Raw genomic sequence first — 22,500 nt, 5'->3', positions numbered from 1 at the left:
TTAAAGCAGATAGGTCTGGATTCTTTATTAGCTAAAATTTGAAATAACAATGAGGTTTAGAGTGCAAACAGAATTCTGTCAAATACAAGTTGTACAAAATAGTGATGCTTTAAATAAACAAAAAGCAACAGGATTGGCATAAAATTGTACAATTTAGCATTACTGTTTCACATATATTGTTTGCGCTCTACTATTTAACTGCTTTACCCATCTTGGCCAATGGACCCCTATTAAAAATATACCTCGTGATCAATTTGCTGAGCCCCCGAAACTTCTTTATAAAAATGTTTAGCCCCCTCTCCTATAGCCAATCTGAAATAGCCTTGACCCCCACCCCTTCTTTTTTCCCTCCTCCCCCCCCCCCCCACCCCCACTCTACATGAATAATGACCGGCGCCTAATTTGAGCCAAGAACAGATCAATCTTGTCAAAATACTTCACAGTGGCAAAATTAGAGGAATATTCCTTTTTAATTTTTAATGGCTACTGTATTTTTACATATCTGCTTATCTGGTTGACCATAAATACAGTCAAAAAACTCTAACTATCTAGAGCTTGAAAAGTATTATTAATATTGTTTTGGAGTCCATCCCGTCCCCCACTCCACCACTTATCTCAGGGCCCCCCGTTATCTAAAGGTCTGGATCCGCCACTGATATTAACCGGAGTATTTTCATTTCGAGCTGCTGCTTTTGTCCTTAACAAAAGTTATTACTAATATTTTATCATGAGCCACCGTATGGAAACATTAATTCTCGATCCATAGAAGACCAATTTTTTTCCTAAACTACGAGCAGTCTAATATTTTTCGAAACCAAAAGAAGAGTAACAAACCTCGCGATGTGTCGGTCAAGACATTCCCCGCAGAATCTGTGACCGCATCTGGTGAGAACTGGTTCTCGTAAAGCCAAATAACAAATTGAACATTGCAGATCTTCGTCAATAGGACTCACAAAGTCTTCATCGTAGCCAAAAGGCATTTCAGAGCTATCACGATCAGTCAGCTCTTCCACCATCTTGCCCTGTTCGCCCTATTGTTTAATATTAAATCAGCCCGGAAATCAGCTGATATGACAGTAGTTCATGGGCCACACGAAAATCACGAGAATCGCCAGAATCACACGAGCCGAATGATCCAATCCATCAGTTGAAATAAGAGTGAAGGTAATGGAATGGTGATACGAGATTCACGGGAATTACGAGATGGAAGCACAAACACCCCCGCCCCAGGCAAACCCCGAGGATGTGCCCAGAGGAGTGGGGAATTTTACCTTTGCCATGGGAGTGGTGGCGAATATTTGAACCGGAAGTGTCAGTTTGAACTTTTTTGCGGCTTTTTTGTACCATTCGGGTCTGACAATGTGGTGCGATAAATGCGATCTTTCTCATAGCGAGATAGAGAAGTTTTTCAAATGGTAATGACTGAAAACGAGTCATAGGACATTTCCGAGTTTGCAAAATCTTTGTTGTCGAAATGAGTTTCATTTCAATACGCTCTTCTCACTTATGGTAATATGCCCGTCTAACCTCGTTTACGGGTAAAAATTCTTTTGAAATTCAAATACGAAAACGTCGTCTGATTAGCATTTCAAAGGACGTTTTACTCAAAAACGAGGTTAGACGGCCATATTACCATACGTGAGAAGAGCGTATGAGAATAGGCCATTTGCACTAAGAGGTCATGTGACATCGTTTTATGAAAATGAAAATTACATGATTTTTTTCTTCAAAAAACGATTAGTGGGTCCTATTTTTAGCAAAATAATAGTGATTTGGTTTTTCAAACCTGTACCATTTTCTTAAAATGAGTGAGCGCGTAGCTGGTCACGTGACCAAACTGTGATTTTTAACATTATGAATTACCTCTTTCCGAACACAAATTTTGCACTTAAACTTCAAGGAAAGTGTTGCAAAGTTGATGTGGGAATGTTTACAGCACATCTGAGCGTAACTATCAAACGTTAACAAGATCTAAGCAAAAAGTAGTTTTGGCCGTCATGTTGGAGGGCAAAAGTAATGACTTGCCTAGTCCCTGTACAGCGTTTCCCAGTCCCTCTCGGTCAATTCGTTTCGGTGACGTATCCGAGGCGAACGGGCGGGAAACGCCGTCACATTTTCGCATGGACCACGTGACCAGAAATGCTTTGGCCGCGAGGAAAAATGAGGCCTAGGAACTAGGCAAAGTAGGGACCTTAAGAAACTCTGGACGCGACCTTCAGGACGGAAAAGCGTAATGAGCATGCGTGAACTTTTTTGCCCAGATCCCCTGGCCGGGTTTGAAAAAATGGCGGGATTTCAAATATTTTATTGCCTAAAAATAAAAAGTTTCCACTCACAACCTGGAAAGAACAGGCAATTTGTCTTCAAAAGTTGCAAGCTGTGGTTATAACCTTGTCGTTACTTAATTTTCTCGAAGAATACCTCATTGTAAAACGGAATTTAACGACATTAATTTCCTTGCGTTGTACTGGAAATGTGCATGCGTAGGTCCGATTTTTTTCAAGATGCATTCACAAAATGTGTTCATATAAGGAAGTTCCTGGATATATAAGGTCCGGAGCTCCACTGTGGACACAAAAACAACATATCTTTGGACAGTGATTTGCCCAAAAAAATTAACGCTTGCCCACAATGTGTTTGAAGTCACTGAACTTTGTCGCACTCGAGCTGACATTTTAAAACCCTCGCTCGATCGGACACTCGTAGTTTCGCAGATCACTAAAATATAAACAAAATCCTCAATGTAGAAGCTAAGTTATTGCGTTGATATGTGGGCAGAAAAAGGTCAATCTTTATCTAGTAAAATCTTCCCAAAAATCGGTTTCAAAGCAACTATAGTTTTTTAAAGTTGCTCGTTTCGCGCAGATATATAAATTTTGCTTTGTGTTGTCAAGTTGAACACGCATAACATCTGTCAAAAACCTACGCGTAAGTAGGATTTCCTTCAAACAAAGTTAAAGTTACATTATTTCAAAAAGTTATTGCTGACAATGAAGAAATGAATTTTCTGTGCGAAAACAACCTACCTAAAGATCTTAAAAGCAAAAGATCAGTTACAACTTGGCAGCCAAGCCATGATTCACCATTTAGCTATTTTCAATAAGCTTAACTGGTCCATGCGAGGGTCTTCGTTTAAGCAAATTAAACTCAGCCGATTATTAGAAAATACAGAAAATTGCACATAAGGGTTTGTTTTGCTCGCCTCAGTCGATCAGTCAAATCCAGCTGCAGCAATTGTTTACGGGAAAAGAGTCAATTGTTTTCAAGTCACTGCCGGCAGTTGACGTTCTCTACTTTACAGCGAGCGAAAAGGACAATTTGCGTACAGAAAGTTATTCTTATAAAGAACAGAAACTTTCACAGTGCACTGGAAAACAAAACTATGTAATGAAAAATGAAAAAAACTCTGACTATTATTACTTGAGCAATAGAGAAATGATCTTGACTAAGCTTGCTGGCCTTCTATTTCCGAGAAAATTTAATAAGCGCACAAGTTTGTTCACTCCGACGCGTTATATCAAACAGCAATATGGTTCTTTGACTGGAGACAAAGATAAAGCTGGTTCTGCAAAGGTAATAAATCTGGGCATGTAAAAAAAGTAACCGTAACTACTAATAACAGAATACAAGCGGGTGCTTATGCAACCCGGCGAAATCAACTCATAAATTAATCGGATCCACAATGAGAAAAAATACTCGCCTCTTTAGAAATGTTCAAAACTTTTTATTCCACCTCAGACTGACGGAATGATACGTTTTTCCTTTAACATTGGTTGTTCTGAATCCAAAGTAATTTTCAAGCGACGAAAAAAAAGCAAACATGTCAAATAAAAATGCTTTACAGGGAGCAAACGTTCGCACCTCGTGCATTTCACTCAGAACTCCAGCAACAAACAAGCACAATCAACACACAGAAAATTCCCGCCTTGAGCCTGCGATAAGGGATGCGCAGAAGCTTGCGCAGAACGTTTTTCCGCCCTGAAGACGCGACCAAGGACGCGACCGAGGAGGACGTCAACCGGAAATGAAATGTTCAATTCTTGGAATAATTAGCATAATGCCACAGCATCGACCTGAAGTCGCGACGGTGAAAACTAGAAGTTTGGCCCCCTCGTGAAACGTAGCCTGAGATCATGCCCTCTCCCTATTATCCCTTTATGTCTCTCACGGGAAGAGGGCATGATACATTTCTTTGTCGGATCACATGTAAAAAAGCCAGAATCTGGACTTTTTTCTGATTGGATGGGAAACAATACGGATGATTTGCGCTGTTCCAATTGGCCAAAATGCCGCCATCCCTTAGTTGTTGTTGATTTCAGTCTGCATTTTTGCTTGCGTAATGAGCAGTGAATACACACGCGAGTTCGTTATAAAATTTCTGCCGGCTCAGTTTTCTCAAATTTGAAGAATGCCCAAATAGAAATTTCATCCATTAAAATATTTTCCATCTCATCGTATAGGTGGTTTTCAAGCAATCTCGGGAGACACTAATAACAATGGTGAAATGAACAAATGCTGGTGGACAAACAACGCGAGCTAATGAGCGATCTTTTGTATACCGTCCACCAGCATGGCGGCGATGACGTAACGTGAAAACCACCTATACTAAAAAGTTGCAGTCAAAAATTCACCGATCATTTGAATGCAATTTGATACCGGCTACAAGTTACAGAAGCGACAAACAGGTTTGCTATTCAAATAAGCAATTCATGAATGGAATCTTGACCTGGTTTGACTGTAATTCCTCCTTCAGAAACCTGCGAATTATTCTGAGCGATCTTCGCTTTCACAACACCTTTCAGTTCGTAAAATATGGTGCTTCAGCCTAATTTTTTTTTTCACTGCTTTCGGCAGAGAACGAAGTCAACGAGCTTTAACTAGTAAATTCTTTATTATTTCTGTTATTTGTAGCTGTTAAATAAAGGTACGGCAGCTCCAGCTACCAGTATTTCATCACAAAAACAACGCATTTAAATTTTTTTTTTTAGGAAGCGCCATTTGAATATGGACGCACTTAAAAATTTTCTTGTCCCTAAAATTTGATTTCAAAAGAGACATCATATAGTTATTCGCGCCAAAATTTGATTTCCGTCTGGTAAACGCTTATGGGCTAATAACATGACAGGTCAAGCAGACGTTAGATTATGTAAATTAGGGGGCGGTTAACGGCTTGTTAAATGAATGTATCAGGCGTTATTTTTTTTCCATCTCGAGCCAAAGAAACAAAGAAGCAAAGAAATAATAATAATAACGCCTGATCTCAGGTTGCGTGAAACGGTAAGTTGGTTTTCTTGTTTTCAGTGCAGAAATTGCTTTTCGTACAGGATTTTCGATCCATGTTACTTCAAGATACTCATTTAAGTGTTTTTAGTGTGGTGTTCTCTCAAGATTGAGCCTTATTTTTTTGCTATCAAGCCTTTTGGGTTCATTGTTTTGGAGGCAACTGAGAATGAAAGCGCAGAGTCTTTCGACACAAATGTAACACTATAACTGCTTATTTTTAAGGGGACAAGGTACTCGCTTTAGGATGGTATTAGAAAAATTTAAGAGACGAGAAGAATAAAAACTTGAGGAAACAAAACTCTAGGCTTTTAATAAACTTGCATATGTCGGAGAAAATTGTTATCTTGAACAATACGCCATTTTTCATTTGCTAACTTTTATAATTTTATTTTGTTTAATTTCAGTTCAGCGATGGAGTGGTCTGAAGATCAAAATCTCGCCTTAGTACGGGAAGTTCTCATAACAAAACCATATCGTTTTAAAGCAAGAACAACGGAAAGGGGGAAAGCCTGGCAACAAATAGCTGATAACCTGAAATCCGATCAAACCCTCAAGTTTCCCTCGAAGATATTCGGGGGTTTTTTAGGCAAACTGGAGTCATAACCGGCGGCACAAATTTTTCTTCCAATTAAAGATCGTTAAGGTATCAATCAAGCAAGACTTCAACAGTTTTTCTAAAAGACGAAAGCATTACTTTATCCTCTCTCGTCAGGCGAGCACTCAACGAAACCTGCTCAATCTTAATTTGTTTTTCCTGCCAAGGTGGCGGCGTCTTCGCTCCAGGCTTTCTCTGGGAAACGCACGTTCTCTTTAGTATGCCCTCCAACATGGCGGCCGATACAAATGATACTACTTTGTTGAAAAATCAAAGTACCATAAAATATCTCCCTTAAATGCGTTTCTTCTTAACTTTCGGGTGTAAGATGATTTTTATGTGCTCTGTCAATTTTTGGCATCAGCAAGATTCCAACTCATTGTTTAAAGGAAGCATTGGTCACGTGACCTCTTAGTGCAAGTGGCCTATTATAAAACATTTTCGTATTATAGCTTCACGCTTAGCCTCGTTTTGAAACAGAGGCTCAGGGCAAATCGGAAATAACTCGGAATTATGACTGGGTCTCACTGGGACCGCGGAGGCATGGGGTTGTGTAGGCTATAGCCCCACGCCCACCAATAATTTCGCCGGGGATTTTTTTCCGTTTCCTGGCATTTGCAAAAGTACTTCTTATCTTTGTGTTAAAAGCAAACACAATTTTCTTTGAATGGTCACAATAATGCCGACCATCAGACAGAATAACCTTAGGCGCCTTTCTCAGAGATTAGTGATCACTTCCGGCAATTCACTTTTTCTACGTTTTGGATGAGATGCGACCAATGATGCGAGCACCTGATGCTCAACCTCGTCCCCAGGGTCTTCTCGTTTTCCAAAATGTCACTCAACGCTGGGGAGGAACATTGCGTGACAAAACAAAAACGGCTGCGAGGGAGACTAGGTCAGCGAATGATGGTCAAAAAGAGCAAAACAGGTCCTCAGGCCTCATCTGACAAGAATCCGATCATTTTTGAAACCGCATTTTATCACTTTTTTTTTTATTTTTACACGAAGTGACCTTGATCACCAAAAGTGCACCTTTCTGACGTGGTTTAGGGACCCGTCCACACGAAAGCGAGTAACAAAAAATGGGGTTTCAAAAATGTCCGCATTCTTGTGAGCGAGGCCTTAAACAGTTCATGGCTGTGTGCGAATACAGCTTGTCTCCGCAAGGGAGGGGGTAGTCAACAAAGTTTTTTAGGGGGAGGCTGCGGCCCGAGGTCCAGCCTTTTGCCTTTTACCATTTGTGCCAGAAAAAGTACCCCTTCATGCTTAGTATTGACAAATGTTACCCCTTTGAGATACCTTGATAAGAACTTTGCATCCCTTTTACCTGCTGCACATGCACCGCGTTTCAAATACATTGTATGAATAAGAAACTAAACCAGAAGTTTTCTTGTCTTTTTCACAGCAACAAAATGCACCCATTGGCACCTTCAGGTCGTCGACGTCCTTTCACATATTTCACTGCCCTTTCATATACTTCGACTGTAAAATCCCTAGCCTTTTCATATACCAGAAGCCTGAAAAACTGAATTTCAATTTAAAGGATCAGTTTTCTTCTTTTCTTTTTCAAACGAATGAGACAAACGCTGTTTTTAATTGGACCACCAAAGTCTTTCACTCTGAACCTGTTTATATCCTCTGTCTGATAACCTCATTATCCACTTTTACTCCGTGAACGGGGGCTAGTACGAACCACTGGTCTAGACGTTTTTACATGTATAATAGAGTAGCGCACAGTTACTATTTATAGAACTGAGACTAAGGATGGATACATTTGCAACATACGCGTATATTTGCCTGTTGGAATTTTTTATTGTAGCCAAAAACAAAAAATAATTCCAACAAATGCGACAGCTATACGCGTATGTTGCAAAATAAACAACCCTAAGAAAAAAAATTGAAATTAGCATTCTACACTTTTGTTTGTTTTATGTCATTAAAATATTATGGGCGGATTTATTTGCAAGATACGCGTATAGCTGTCGCATTGACCCACTAGAATTTTTTATTGTTTTTAGGCTTAAAAACAATCAAACTTCCAGCAGGCATGCGCAAATGCGACAGCTATACGCGTAGCTTCTAAATGGTTCCACCCATGCTTGTCTGGCTTTTGTCATTCAAATGACAAAAAATGACAAAAGTCTGACAAATATTGCAAATCAGTCACTTTGGCGTCATTTGCGCACTGTACTACCGTTCTTCCTTGAAACGCGGAAGTGTACTGGTTTTAGCTAGTTTAAGACTTCACAGAGCACCCTACTTATTCTTTGAAATTCAGTTATGTCCTCGATCGTAACATCTGTGTTGAATGCCACCATCGGTTGGCTTGTGGCTATAGGAAGAGATGTGACGGCAGAAAAGCTGAAGGAGGGAGACGTGACGGATCAAAAAATCCATGATTTGGTCGTGCGTGAAGTGAAAGATATCAAGACAAAGTTGGACGGGATAACAAGAAACGATCTCTTAACAGCTGTTGACTCCTTTGAAACAGGAATTAGGTTTCTTTGTCAAGCATTAGATGCAATTTCCAGTGGGAGGTCTAGTGCTGAACTTGCACAGGTAACAACTACAATCAAGCGAGGGAATGATGATGAATTTTGCTTGCCTTCATCCATGGAAGTTGTGAAGACAGTTTCCGTGGCCGTGGAATCGGGAAATATTGAACTGACTAAAATCGATGACACAACAAAATCTGCTTTTTATCAAGCCAGAAGGAGATTCGAAACGTCTCGGGAAAAAGCGATAGATGCCTCCAACAATGAAGCTCTCAAGACGTTTGACCGCATAACAGCCATTAGATATCGTGTCATGGCAGCAGCGCTAGAGTCAGTTGTAGAGAAGGTGGCAGTCACAGACGACTTGTCGTCTCTGTCTATAAATAATGCGTTAGAGAACGCATTACCAGAGTGCGAACAGTGCCTTCAGAAACTCCACTCCCTCCCAGCCGTTCAGGAAAGTTTTAAAGTTGAGCTTGAGAAACGTCTCAGGAATATCAAAGGGCGGTTTGGTAAAGACGAACGAAGGCAGATAATTTCCACCGTTTGCCAGATAAATCGCACCACCTACACTGCGACACAAGCTGTGGGTAAAGTCTGGGTCTGGCCCTTTATAGACACAGGAGAAGATAAAATTGACCCTCTGCGCGACGAAAGAGTCAGAAGAGTCCTCCATAAAATTGACATGGCACACTGCTCTATTACACCATGGTCAATCGGTGGAGCGGGTGAAGTGAAACACGAGTTGAAGGATCCGAGAAATATTGCTACAAACATCTACGGAGCGATCCTATTAGTCGACAACGGTGATAAAACCGTGAAGGAATTCGATAAGAAAGGGAACCTTTGTCTCAATTTCACTCCCCAAAGTGATGACGCCTACCCAAGTCTAGATATTCATGATGTTGCCACTGACAACTTGGAAGACAAGATATATCTGTTGATCAGTGTGAACAAGCCCGGGGCTAAGGATTGGGACCGGAAGTGGGAAGTGCAAGTTTTTAGCAAGTCTGCTGACCTGCAACACAAGTTTCCCGTGAGGAAAGGAGGCTGGAGCAGCAGAATGACATTTAGCGGTGGCAAAGTACTGGTATTAAGGAGGTATGTGGTAAATGTGTACGAAGAGACTGGTGGGTTTGTTCTTAGCTTTGGAGAAGGATTGTTCACATATGCAACAGATATCACATCTGCCAAGGATTGATGCGTTCTAATAAAGGATAGAGAAGATTCTAGTGTTTACTTGTTCACCGAAGAGGGACAACAGCTCCACAAGTTTAACATCAGTATTAAAGAAGATTATTACAGTCGTATTGCATGTCACCCGGCAGGCTCACATTTCGTCCTCGCTGGTCGTGATCGGGAGGCAAACTGTCTAAAGGTGTCGATATATAGTAAAGAAGGAGAGTTTGTGCGAAGAATTCAGCTGGACGAAGAAATGGTTCATTGGCTTGGAGGGGTTACGGTGACAATGGAAGGTCACATTGCCGTAGTTGAAACTCATAAAGATAAATATCATAATGATGGAAAGGTGGTTTTCTTTTAAGACTACGTGCATATGTGTATCTGTAGACGTTTGATTACATTTTAACAGCTAAATTCACAAAGAAGACTTTCATTGTTGTATAAAGACTAAGCGATTTATTTTAAAACGGGTCAGTTAACTTAACAGAATAATGCGTTGTGGCCTACTAGTTCTGAATCAGCACAGTTTATTGTTTTATCATAAAGACTACAAAGCAGGAAGTTCAATTTTAAAAGCTAATTGGGAGAAAGCCCAAGGGAAACCACCGGGCTTATAATGATGGCCTCCCTCAGGTAATTCGTTATTACAACAAAATATGAACAGAAACATACTTGCACTATGGCAGAGCTACAGTAAATATTACTTCCTCATATCTTAGATAAACGTATTAATCATAGTTAGGCTAACAAAGCGAAAGGAAAAAAGTGAGGAAAAAAAAGAAAATGAAAAGCAGAGGTAAAGAGAAAAATTAAATGAATATTTACGATAAGAGGAATGCTTTCAGCTCAGAGCAAAAGGAGGCGATACTTGTTGCATTATTTTGAATTTCAAAACTAAGAGAGTTAAGGAATTTATTACCTTGGAAACTTATAGAGAACTTTCTTATATTGGTCCTGCAATGGGGTAAATAAAAGAGCTCCTGTCTTCTAGTGCCATATGTAAGAGAGCACCTGGCGTGTCACTGAAAACATCAGTATTGAAGCTATCAGGAAGTAAGCCCGATTTGTACGGATACATATAAATTTTCCCATTTGAAGTTTGTAGATACTTTCAAGATTAAGATTACTAATTTTTTTGCTGAAATAAAGAGTAAGTGTGAGCATCCAAAGCACTCCTCGACATTATTCTTTGAATTCTTACAGCCCGTTTTTGAAGTGTAATTAATCTTCTGAGGTTTGAGGGGAACGGTCCATGCCTAGACGCTCATGCAGTAGAATATTAAAGTATGGGTAGTTAAGGCTACAATAAAATGTCCGCAATCGAATAATTACGCCTATACTTGATGGAGCTTGTGAAAATACATGACTGACTGCACGTGACTTGTAGGTTAAACAAAACTGAATTTTTTCCTTTACAATATATTAAACATTATTTAATATTATTTAACATCCCTGATACAAGCTAACCTCCCAAAAACATCACTATAATCATACAAGACGAGGTATTAGTTGCATAATTTGCTTTTACATAATCATGTTTTTACCCTTCTAGTTAATCGTCATTCACGGCATATTAATGAGTGTATAATTGTGACGTTATATTGCCTTTTGGGCTTACTCAAATATAATGATTTTCAGATGCGACACGTCATCCGAAGCTGAAGTAAATGACTTAAAATTTTCAAAGGAAAATTAAAGCGATTGTTTGGGAAGGGCGAGTTAGAATTTAAAATTGGAGAGAAAATCTACCTAGAAATTATTGGTCAGTGGGCATAAAGCTTTCTTACAAAAAGCATTTTATCCAAGCTGAGCCTGATTGTGTTTAAAACAATACTAAAGCATAAAGACGAATGGCCAAAAGATTTAACCGCTAGTTGCTGATATTGATCGCGATCGATCATGGGTGAAGATGTATCACACGCAAATATTTTTTTGCCACCACACTGACGAGATCACTACGTCAGTTGCATGTAAAACGCATTTTCTGGCTTACTCTTTAATCTCTTCGGTTCCTTCCGTTTGCGCCTCTCTTAACCGCACTGTTAGGCCTGGCTCATATAATTCGAGGCCGTTAGTCAGGCAACGACCGCAAAGAAAGGTTCATAATATTGTGGTACATAAGGCAAGTTGTTGTTTTGCTAATCTATTAAAACCAACTACGTTTTTCCGTTCTCGCTGTCGCAGTCATCACCTCTTGAGGATCCTTTAGCCCCTAAGACAGGAGTTATCTGTCAGGACACTGGAGTTAAAATTGGCCATTGCAAAAAAGTAACCGTCAGTAGAGGGTCGGCTTTAGAAGCCTGCGCCACAGACGAAACTTAAATTTGAATCTAATTGGTCAACTTTGTCTAAGTCGCCTCTGTTACAGTAGTCGCACGGTAAAAAGTGGCATTGAATTACTTTCAAAAATAGAACAAAAAAAACATTTTAACAAATGTCATTGTAGCCTCGTTTCGAATTCCAGAAATTATATCGAGATAAACTTTTTTCCTAACGGTCTGAAGCCGTATAATATTGGTGTGTACATAAATGACCTGTCAAAATGAATTTTTTATTATTATTATTTTGACAACTTGGTCACAGCTTTTTTTGAAAAGAGAGAGGGCCTTGTTAACTTTCTTCCCCTGAAAAGGGGGGGCTTAATAGAGGATTTACAGTATTCTTTATTGCACTTTTTGAAAGGATTTTGACTGTCAGAAGCACAGTCACTGAGTACAGTAAAAGAAACAGGTTTTCTGGTAGTTCATAGTTCTAAGAACACACAGCACTAAATATCGGTAGGATCAATTTTCACCTGGAGAAACAAGGTATCATCCATGAGGTAGCAACGTGAATTTAACTGTGTGTGAGAAATAAATCTTAATATGCCCTGCGATTCATCGACTTCCTCTGTTTTGGGCTTCCCAGTCAAAAAAGCCACGTGTAAAGAACTTTCCACATTCCACCTCAAAACCGGTGGACTTACTTGATCGATTAACGTCAAAGTGACCTTTTTACGAAAAGGCCAGGGCAACATACCGTCGTAATTGCCTTTCATGAGAAGAACATACACGGAAAGATACTTGTTTCTTTTTGTCTGATCACCATTTGGCTTAATACAAAGTCGTAGTTTGTAGCCTTGTTTTGCCGTGTAAAATGGTACACTTTTTAACATTTTATTATTTTCATGTTTTGATTCATTCAAGATCTCTCTAAATCCTGTCACCTTCCATACAAAGTCCAAGGAATCACTTTTTAACCTCAAGATCGTTTTGTTTTGCTCATCAACCTTCCTACTGAGTGTAGTATTAGCAGCTGCCAGGTCTTGTACCTGCTGCTGAAGTAAGTCAAGTTTCTCTGTTGTGTCTTGAACATTTTTCAATGCTAACCCCAGATGGAATGTCACTGTCGTATGGAGATGGTCTTCGACTTCCTTTCGTTGAATCTGTGCCACAGAAATAAGTTCATTATTTTGGTAAATCAGGCTTTTTTTTTTTTAGCATACCATAGCGATCCGCAGTGATTATTAACATTCATAAACGGCGTTCAATAACAACCAATAAAGTTTTAGAATAAAGCAGGCTAATGCGGTCGGCATAACCATCTAACTATTTAACAACAGAGGAAACCTAATGTCCTTTAAAAGAGACCTATTCCTAAAGAAAGGTTAGATCTTTTAAAAATATCTCATTCTTCCCCGTAATCAGAATTAAATTAGTTTTAATGTTTTCCACTTTGGTTGTACAGGTTAATACATAAGTTACATACGGTTTGTCCTAACCAGTGCTGGGCACCTTTAAAACATATATCTTATTTTCATCTGGGTTCTTTATTTCAATTGATACTGACTTAATCCCTTTAACCGTACCTACATTTCAGATAACTTACCTCTGTATTACAGCCCATCTTAGCGTACGGACAGGGGATGATTGTCAGTGGGCACTCGTCGTTAATATGAAATGCGACCTAAGACAACGAGAAAGGAGGAGTAAAACGATTATTGAGCAGAGGTTTATATTGGCAGCTATGGAGTGACGTACCACCGGAGAGCGGTTCGCAGAAAACTCTCAGCTGAAACTTTGAAATTACAGTAGAGGACGATAGACAATTCAGTGGCGGATCGAGAGGAGGGGCCTGAGGGCCCGCCCCCCCTTATTTTTAGACAAAAAAATTGTTTTGGAGAACGCCCCCCCCCCCCCCCCATCCCCTCACCTCGAGGTCTGGATCCGGCACTGCAATTGGTTACAATGTAAGCACCGAGGTAGGAAGGGGGGCGCCGTGGGATATCCAATGTAATGACAATATTCTTCTCGTATTTTGGGTATTGAGAATGCCATACTGTTTTGAATCGGTACCACCACCTTTTCAAGTTCTCTGGATTGAAATTCAACAAAGTAAGGCTAAGAAAATCATCTGCAGAATATTCTACCGGCAACATAATAATCCAGAAGCTTTTCTTGATTATTCACTTTAGAACAGCTTAATAGCAGTAACGAAACTATTTATTTCCTTGGGAACTTTAATATAGATCCGTTAAATAAAATGCGAGTCGTGTTCCTTCAGCCAGAGTCTTAAACTCCAAACTATCTAAAGTTTATCTTTATTGACCACAATAGATAAATCTAACTGGGGTCATAGAAATAAACTGACAATACTAATTCGATTAAGAAAAAGAAGCGCTATCACCATTATTTTATTCAAAATTATTTGACATTATAAAAGCAAAGTAACGTGGATAGGAATTAATTTGCTGATCTCTGGTAACAGAAGTAAAGTAAATAAATAAAATAAACAGTCTCAAAGCCGGCAGAAACAATAAATTAACTTGTAACCATAGATAAATAAGTAATTCAATGAATAACCATTTTGCAAACTTTGATCAGCAATCAGCCAGTGCCAATCCCCCTTTTGAAAAAACTTTCACTCATTTTCTTAATAATCCACCGGTCCTTGATACGTTCAGTTTCGAACCAGTAACTCAAAGTGAAAAGCAAAATCGGTATGTTGCCAAGTAATTCCTTTATTTACCCTTGGCAGTATTTATAGCACTTATGCTAGCGGGGCCGTGTAAATGACTGAAACAAATAATTGAAATCAAACATGACAGGGTTAAGAATCCCAAATGGCCGGAGGCAAACCAGCTGGCTATTTACAAGCGTGGTCGAGGATTTGAACTCGGGACAACCGTGAACAAATCCAGTTAGCGGTCAGAACGGGACTTGAACTTGGGGCCTCCGAAATGCAAGTCTAACGCTCTAACCACTCTACCCCGCTGCCTCCATGTTTATAACGAAAACAAACTGACAGGATGTTTTTATGTTTGGGTCAAAGTAACGACGGTCGTAACAAGGAGGTGGAAGTATGAAAAGAGCGGCCGTGTCAAAAGGCGAGAGTCTACTGTCCAAAAGAGTCAGCCTGATGCGTGAATGTTGGGTACCATCCCCCCCCCCCCCCCCCCCCCCCTCACACCATCCTTTTTTTTTTCTGCATCCTTTCCACAGGCATCTCTGCTGATCTGTGCCCAGAAAATAAAGTTAAAAGCGAAACAATGGATATATTTCCTCTAAAAAAACAGAGGTGTGCCCCCGCGCTGCCAAACACTGTACCTCCTCTTTCACAATGACCTTGCCACAACTATTTGGACATTCCACAGGCTTCTTCTTGCAAATATCGACATGTTTCTAGGGAGAGAAAGCGTATTCAACGTTATAATTGTAGTTGAAATAACTCATAGTGCGACGCCGATTCTGGTATCATCTATCATCCAGCCCTTCCCATGCCATGCAAAGACAAGCCTTAAAAATTCATTTTGTTCAATGAATGACAGATGAAAGGTTCAGTTAAATTAGGTTTCCGACAATCCACGGAGGACCCTACACCCACTCTCAATTCCTCCGTACCACCCTGGTGTAATGCTTGGCAAAGAAATTAAGTATTAGTGTGAGTCGCATCTGGATGCCACTTCACCCTCACCCCCACCCAAACACTCGCCCTCACCCTCACCCTTACCCTTACCCTCACCCTTGTCCACTTCAGTGTAGGCATTGAAACTAAGTCGAAAAAGAGTCTCGCCTTTGTTTTTTTTTGTCTTATCTTTAAACGTCCAGCTCGCCATACGATTTACCGCCAAAACGCGACGTACGTACCAACAGACGGACGTACGGGTGATTTTGTCAGAACCAAAATTTCTGGGATGCATAGATAATCAAATTCTCTTATGAATGGTGCTCCGCTGCGAGCGCTGCACGCGCGCGTGAGAGCTCTGCTACCAAACTATAAATGTAGTATTCGAATGTCCAATTATGATCTCTTGATACTTGCACTATACAATTTTATTGAACTACACTTTACCTCGGTTCACCGTACTTGGCCAATATGCAGCCATCTTGACCTCAGGCTTGGTCAATAACGCATATTTATTTTGTTCACGTTAATTAAACCTTTTTTACATATAACTTACTTGGAGCAAACACTCTGGATGTGGCTGAGTACAGTGATTACATGGAACCATCCTCCATTCACACGAAATGGTCATGTGTTCCTCAAGATCTTTTCTTGTTGTTTTCACTTGACAGTTAGCATTTGGGCAGGGCACAAGTTTGAAAGAACAAGATAACAGGTGGTCCTGATGAAATCAATGTAAAAAAGCATTGAAAAAACTATCATCGACAGTATTAAGAAGAAGATTGAGAAAGATTGAGACAGATTGAAAATGTGGTGTTTTGAAACTTGTTGGCCTGACAGTTTTTCAAAGTTCATTTTTGTTGTTTGTAACGAGTGTTAAAATGCTTGGGAGACAAATTTTGACCGACAAAGGCTTTAATTTTGTCGTTAACGGGTAATTCCGCAAGTTTCTTTGCGAATAAGGATGAGTAACTTTCATTAGCAGTAGCACAGCACCTTTAAGGACGTAATTTCAACCCTTTCTTAAAAAGAGTAGCGAGTATACTCCAAGACTTTAGGAATAGGATCTCTTGCAGTCAAGATATCGACTGTGTCCTCTTCCAGTCCATTTCCTTCACACTACATGTAGGTTTTGAAATCAAAGGACGTCATTTAAAAAACTAAAATAGATTACGTGCACTGCAAAGGCACTCTGCTCATTGAGACGCGATAATTGCTACGAAAGACTGCACTTAGGGTACTGAGATTCACATGGGGACGACTTGACTGGTAGTTCCGGCCGCCATGCTATTAATCATGATAAACAAGTCAATCGTACACAACAAATACGAACTTACTGGAAAAAACAGTTCAGTAATAGTGCTTATTAGAAAAAATAGAATAAAAGTTATCATAGCAACTTAATAATCCCTTGCAAATACCCTTAATTTTAGCTTTAAGCTCGTGTAACACACTACAAGTCAGTATATTCTTGTTACCGAATCGCATTAAGCAAACAATTTACCTTTGTGAAAATACTATTTTTCTACGAAAGGTTTAAGAGCCACCTCAGCTAAGTTTTCGAAAAGATATGGTAATGTAAAATTTGTCAAAAATATACAATAAAATAATGCGCTCTATCAGAAAACAGTCTTCTTAGTGGGTGGCAATAAGACATCATTAGATGAATGTGTAAGCTAATAAAGTGTAAATAGCGGGAGCGTTTGTTACCTCCTTCCCTCTCAGTTCACCAGTCCAGTCACAACCAGCACTGGGGCATAATATAACAAGTGAAAGAATCTTCCTTTCTGTTGCTTTGTCAGGAAAAATGTCCTGTGAAAAAGTGGCAAAGTATACTATCATTCATTCAAAAAAGTTCTCCGTTTCTAATTGTCTTAGATCCTCCTGCTATTTCTTCTTAACGAGCTACGTGACCATTGGTCAAATTTGGAAGATTTCGCCGTTTTTGAAAATAAGTTATTTGGTCCTTAACGAAGAAGAAAGAAAAAAAGAAAGAAAAGCTAACGGAATCATTACACTTGAAGGTGAAAATGACAGTCTCAGGAAAATCGATCACTGATGTTTCGCATAACAAAATCACCGTCGCCGGAAACCCCAAATCAGCTCTAAATGAAAACCTACCGACTCTCCGCAATTATTCTTCACTCGTAGTTTAATTTAACATTTCATAGTTTCCAAGACAAGGCCCGGGAATCTTGCTGTTTACGATAAAGATCGTCGAAATTTTTGAACTCCACGCAAGCGATCCGCTGAATATCAAATAATAGTCACGCTAAAATTCCTCATAATTATACATAATTATGCAAATGAGTGGACAATCAACCAATCAAAATCACTACCCGGTTTTCGAGTAGTGGCGTCACTGGACGGCATTGACGGTCAGTCGATGCAGACACGATATAAATGATTATGCAGAACGAGGAAGTTGCAGTTTTAGTTCCGCCGAAGCCGAAGGGCTCCCTGGCTAACCCTAACCCTCATCAATCTATATAAATCTTCACATTATACTGAGAATGTATCCAATAATCGCTTAATTTGCTGCATAAGTTTGTTTTGATCAAAAAAAAATTTATTTCAGCCTATTTTCGTGTGGTAAAAAAATGACAGTGATAATAAAGAAATTTTCAACAATGACTGGTAAAAGCTTCTACAAAATTATCTAAATTATCTAAATTACTAACATTACTTTGCAAAAATCAATAGGTTGAACATTTTTATTATTTTCTAAGAGTTTTGCTTTACCTTCATTGCAAATGGTGAATTATTAACAATTATATACCTTATTGGAAACGAGTTCCTCTCTGTCAACAGGGCATTTGCAAACATTCGGCTGATCGGCTTCTTGCCTGAAAATATAAAATGCAATTGGCAACAGATATTAGGGTCGCTGCGCGTTCAACTTATCGTACTCTGCAATAACAAATATAGGGGAAAGGTTCATGCAGTGGTAAATTACTCCATTCCCCCTCAGTGAAGTTCACTCGAACCCTAAAGCTACGTCAAATGTAGATTGAGTTTGTTGTTGGTCCTTTCCATTGCTTTGAGAGGTTCTTCTCCTTTATTCCAGTTTTCCCAGTAACCAACCGATCAGTATCAAATTCAAATCTCAATCTAGAAACTGAAAAAGGGGTTCAACTTTTGAAAAATGGAATCTTAGGGGGTACGCTTGACCTGGCTGGACTGAAAATAAACTATCTTTTGTTGCCCCTTCTTTCAAACACAGCTTGCCGCTGTTGTCCAAAGGATAATCGTCTAATAATGTACGCCAAAAAAATATCAATTCTGGCCGCAGACCACAGAAGTGTTATTTTCCTCGACGACTTCGATAAAGCCGACGAAGAAGAGCGACGACACTCTCTCTTGCAATATCCAAACGAAATTACGAAAATAGTTGAGAGAAAGCAAATATTGGAAGTTTCTGACAACACAACAACTGTGGCTCCACTCCCCTATCAATGGCAGCGTCGAAAGAAAACAAATTACCTCCTTCATTTTCGAGCGTTTAAATCACAAAAATTTCTCCATGAATCCAGCCGTGATAAGATCTCAGGAACACGTTAAACAACTGTCAAGTGTCATTTAAAGTACTCGCAAAATTACAGCCCAACCAGCTGCATCGTACACTTACAAATCGCTACTGTAGTACGTACAATGAAATAGTAATCGGTGGGATTATTAGTATTATTAAGCATAAAGGTATTTCCGTCGCTCATGTCATATGATTTGTGTGTTCCAACAATTATTTGTTTCTTCCGCGGTTTGTCATGGAAAACTTGCAAGGCTTCAGCTTATCAATTAATGTAGCTGCCGTTCGTAAGAGTTTACTAATGCTACAAATATTTCGAGTGTGCTATACAATTGCAATTTCGCGATTTTTATCCCCTTCTCACTGCCGTAACTGTACATAATCTCTGATTTGTCTCGACAAGTGGTTAGTTTAAGAAAGCACTTTTTTTTTCATTTCATTGTACGTAAAATGAGCCGGACTTGGCCTTAATCCAAATCCATTGAGATTTCAAAGAGGCATGGAAAATCGAGCGAGAGTGGCAGAAGTCGACACTTAAATAAAGACTGAAACCATACATAGTGCCACTATCCTTTGATATTTTTAATCCTGACTTTTCATGTGTTCATTTTTAAAACGATAATTTATTTTTAGTAGTTGAAGAAGTACCTCTCTCTCCCTGCTATTTGACAGCTCCGTTAAATTTCTATTCATTTTATTGATAGCATGATTTGTAGTGATACTTGGCATAAATACCACGAGTGATATTTCGAAATTGTTAAACGTAATTTCACGAGCCGTTAGGCAAGTGAAATTTGAGACAATTTTGAAATATCACGAGTGGCATTTATGCCAAATATCACGTACAGTCTAATTGCCAATTTAGCTTCTAATTACTGTAGGCTCAGTGTTGTCCCCGTTACTAAATGGATGCTTAAAATGAAGGATTTGTGGACCGGGTGTTTTTAGGAATTGTGACTGGGATTGTGGTAGTTCCAAAGCCAGCTGGGTATGATTATAAAGCAGCTATAATTCAGTTCTAAAACTGGAATGATAAAATAAACTGCTTCAAAGGGTGGATGTATCACTATTCACTGAAAAAACAATTGCCGTTCACACTGATTTGGTAAATACTAATGAGTGATATTTCACGCCGCTCCCGACACAGCATATGTCAATCTTTTTTTTCCCCGCGTGAATTTATAAAATGATTCAAATCCTTTCACACGAAACAAGTCGACCTCGAGACTTCGTCGCTCGCTCGGTTGCTGCGCGACCTCATGCATTGTAGCTCGCTTCACTCACTTATAAGAACTTTTGAGAGGTCAACTTGTAGCAAGTCTAGATACATGTAAGTTGCAGGCATTGTGAACATGGCTAGATATCGAGAGCAAATTAAAAAAAAGTCTAAAAACTGTGAAGTAGATGAAGATTGACAATAACTTTATTACCTGTGGCCACATCAAGTGACAAACTATCCTAACTGAACAAGGAACTGCTATATTTCATGTTATTTGCCATACAGCCAGTGTTTCCTCAAATTTCTTTAAATAAATAGTGTTTTATGATTTTTATGGTTCTTTTTTTCAGGAAAATTAGACTTGACAGGGTTCAGTCAAAATGTACGTAGATAGAAAAACAATAGTCAAAAGCCTCATGAAGATTTGTAACAAAACTGACGATAACTGACGGTCAGTCGCGTGCTTAGGCTTCTGCCGGTTTCAGCAATGTAAGAAGCCTGGCAGTCGCTGCATTTGATCTTGTATAGCGCTCCCTATCTGTCCTCCAGTTTGTCTTTGTCCTTGACATTAGTAAGCAGTTGCCGTAAAGTGGTTATCGGTTGCGTGCAACACGTATATTGTAAGGTTGTAATATACGTGCAATAGTTTCAGAGGTGCCTCAGATGTACGGTTTTGTCGCTGTCGTAACACGGCCAGAGTTGGTCTGAGTGTTGGTATCAGTGTAACTGTGAGCGTTCCGTCTAACAAAGTTCGTATTGTAATTGTTCTTACTAAAAACGTTGTTAAGATAATCAGTCTCGTCTTATAGGCTGTAAGGTGAGTCGCAAACTAGTTGCACTCGTCTCGTCAGAGTCCGGATAGTAGTAGCCTTGTGAGAGGTCGGGTTGTACGAAGACTGGTCTAGTAATCGTTCGGTTTGTGTCGGTTTTCTGTAAATAGTCGTTTTTAGTTCGTTATTGTCGCGAGTGACCAAGCAGTCTAGAAAAGGTATCTTACCATTTTCTTCGATCTCCTTGGTGAACTGTATGTCCGCGTTCTGTCTGTTAAGGTGTTCGTGAAAATCATCGATTCCGTCTTTGTGTACGGCGGTGAATGTGTCGTCAACGTAACGTAACCAAAGAGGTACGGTTCGCGTGTAGGTAGCTAGGGCTTGTTCCTCGATGTTTTGCATGACAATTTCTGCTACAACAACAGAAAATGGAGAGCCCATAGCTGTACAGTGTAACTGTTTGAAGTGTTTGCCGTTGTACTGAAACTTCGTCGAAGTCAAACAGAGGTTGAGTAGGTCCAAAATGTCGTCTGTAGGTGGTGGCAGTTCAACAGTAGAGTTCTTAATAGCGTTCTTAGTACAGTCTAGAGCCAGTTGAAGTGGAATACTGGTGAACAGCGATTTCACGTCAAAGGACACTAGTTTGTGGTCGTCCGGTATCTGTATTGTCTTAATGGCGTCAAAAAAAAGTTCTCAGTAGACTGTAGTTTGTGTCTAGATTCGTCAGTCACCGGTTTCAGTACGTTAGTTAAGTATTTAGACGGTTGGTAGGTTGGGGACCCACAGAAAGAAACTATGGGCCGCATAGGTATGTTGGGTTTGTGTAGTTTTGGTAGTCCATACAGCTTGGGTGGCTGCGGAACACTACACCTCAGTCTGTTGTAGCGTCGAAAGTCGATCTTGTAGGTTTTCTTCAGTGTAAGCAGTTTGTTGTTAAGTTTGCGTTGCAGTGCGGGTGTCGGGTCTCGTTTAAGTACTTCGTAGGTCTGTTTGTCGTTAACAAGCGAGTCCATTTTGTCATTGTAGTCTGTCTTGTCCATAACAACAGTCACCCGTCCTTTATCTGCGGGCAGTATGACTATGTTCTCGTCTGTTTTCAGTCGTTTAAGTGCTTTCTGTTCGTCAGGAGTCAAGTTACTGTTCGGTAATGAGGCTGATTGTAAAGTAGAGGTCACTCTACTTTTGATGTTATCTTTGGTCGATTCTAAAAGGCTTTAGTTGAATTTCGGAGGGTAGCAGTTCCAAAGTGTCTTCAAAAAATACCCTGGCTCTAGAGGTCCGTTCTCGAAATACCTAGAATGAAATAAGCTGCGCTCACGGTTTGCAACAGCTCCCGCTTTGGCGAAAGAAGAGGAGCTGCCATTTTGAATAGATTTCTACTCTCCGCGGAGAAGTTGGTCACGTGATCTCTGCTGTGTGCCAGGGTCTTCTCTCCTGCCGCCGCCATATTGGAAAACGAGACGACCCAGGGGACGAGGTTGCCTCACTGCTGGGGACGTTTTGCGAGAAGGAGCTTCTTCGACTCAGCGACAGAAATTCCATAC

The 22,500-nt window shown here is 39.8% G+C and overlaps 3 protein-coding genes across 3 annotated transcripts in view; 1 reads left to right on the top strand and 2 right to left on the bottom strand.

The window, feature by feature from the left end:
• LOC140929548 (TNF receptor-associated factor 6-like) overlaps positions 1–1,194 on the bottom strand; it is a 16,410-nt gene extending 15,216 nt beyond the window's left edge. Inside the window, exon 1 of the mRNA XM_073379303.1 lies at positions 835–1,194. Within this exon, the coding sequence (XP_073235404.1) occupies positions 835–1,016 (182 nt within the window). The 5' untranslated portion in view covers positions 1,017–1,194. The remainder of the gene's footprint in view (positions 1–834) is intronic.
• A 6,967-nt stretch (positions 1,195–8,161) lies between these two features.
• On the top strand, positions 8,162–10,110 carry LOC140932045 (uncharacterized). The gene has a single exon (XM_073381709.1). It carries the CDS (start codon positions 8,162–8,164, stop codon positions 9,575–9,577), a length of 1,416 nt encoding a protein of 471 aa, XP_073237810.1. The 3' UTR covers positions 9,578–10,110.
• A 1,901-nt stretch (positions 10,111–12,011) lies between these two features.
• LOC140930784 (TNF receptor-associated factor 6-like) overlaps positions 12,012–22,500 on the bottom strand; it is a 31,310-nt gene continuing 20,821 nt past the window's right edge. The window contains exons 3-7 of the mRNA XM_073380500.1: positions 17,152–17,253; positions 15,998–16,162; positions 15,144–15,218; positions 13,426–13,503; positions 12,012–12,982 (exon numbers count right to left, since the gene is read on the bottom strand). Coding sequence (XP_073236601.1) covers positions 12,326–12,982; positions 13,426–13,503; positions 15,144–15,218; positions 15,998–16,162; positions 17,152–17,253 — 1,077 coding nt within the window. The 3' untranslated portion in view covers positions 12,012–12,325. The remainder of the gene's footprint in view (positions 12,983–13,425; positions 13,504–15,143; positions 15,219–15,997; positions 16,163–17,151; positions 17,254–22,500) is intronic.

The sequence above is a fragment of the Porites lutea genome, chromosome 3 (assembly GCF_958299795.1).
Source record: "Porites lutea chromosome 3, jaPorLute2.1, whole genome shotgun sequence".
Lineage (NCBI taxonomy): Eukaryota > Metazoa > Cnidaria > Anthozoa > Scleractinia > Poritidae > Porites > Porites lutea.
Note: the sequence above shows the minus strand (reverse complement) of the source record. Positions and strands in the feature narration are given on the sequence as shown.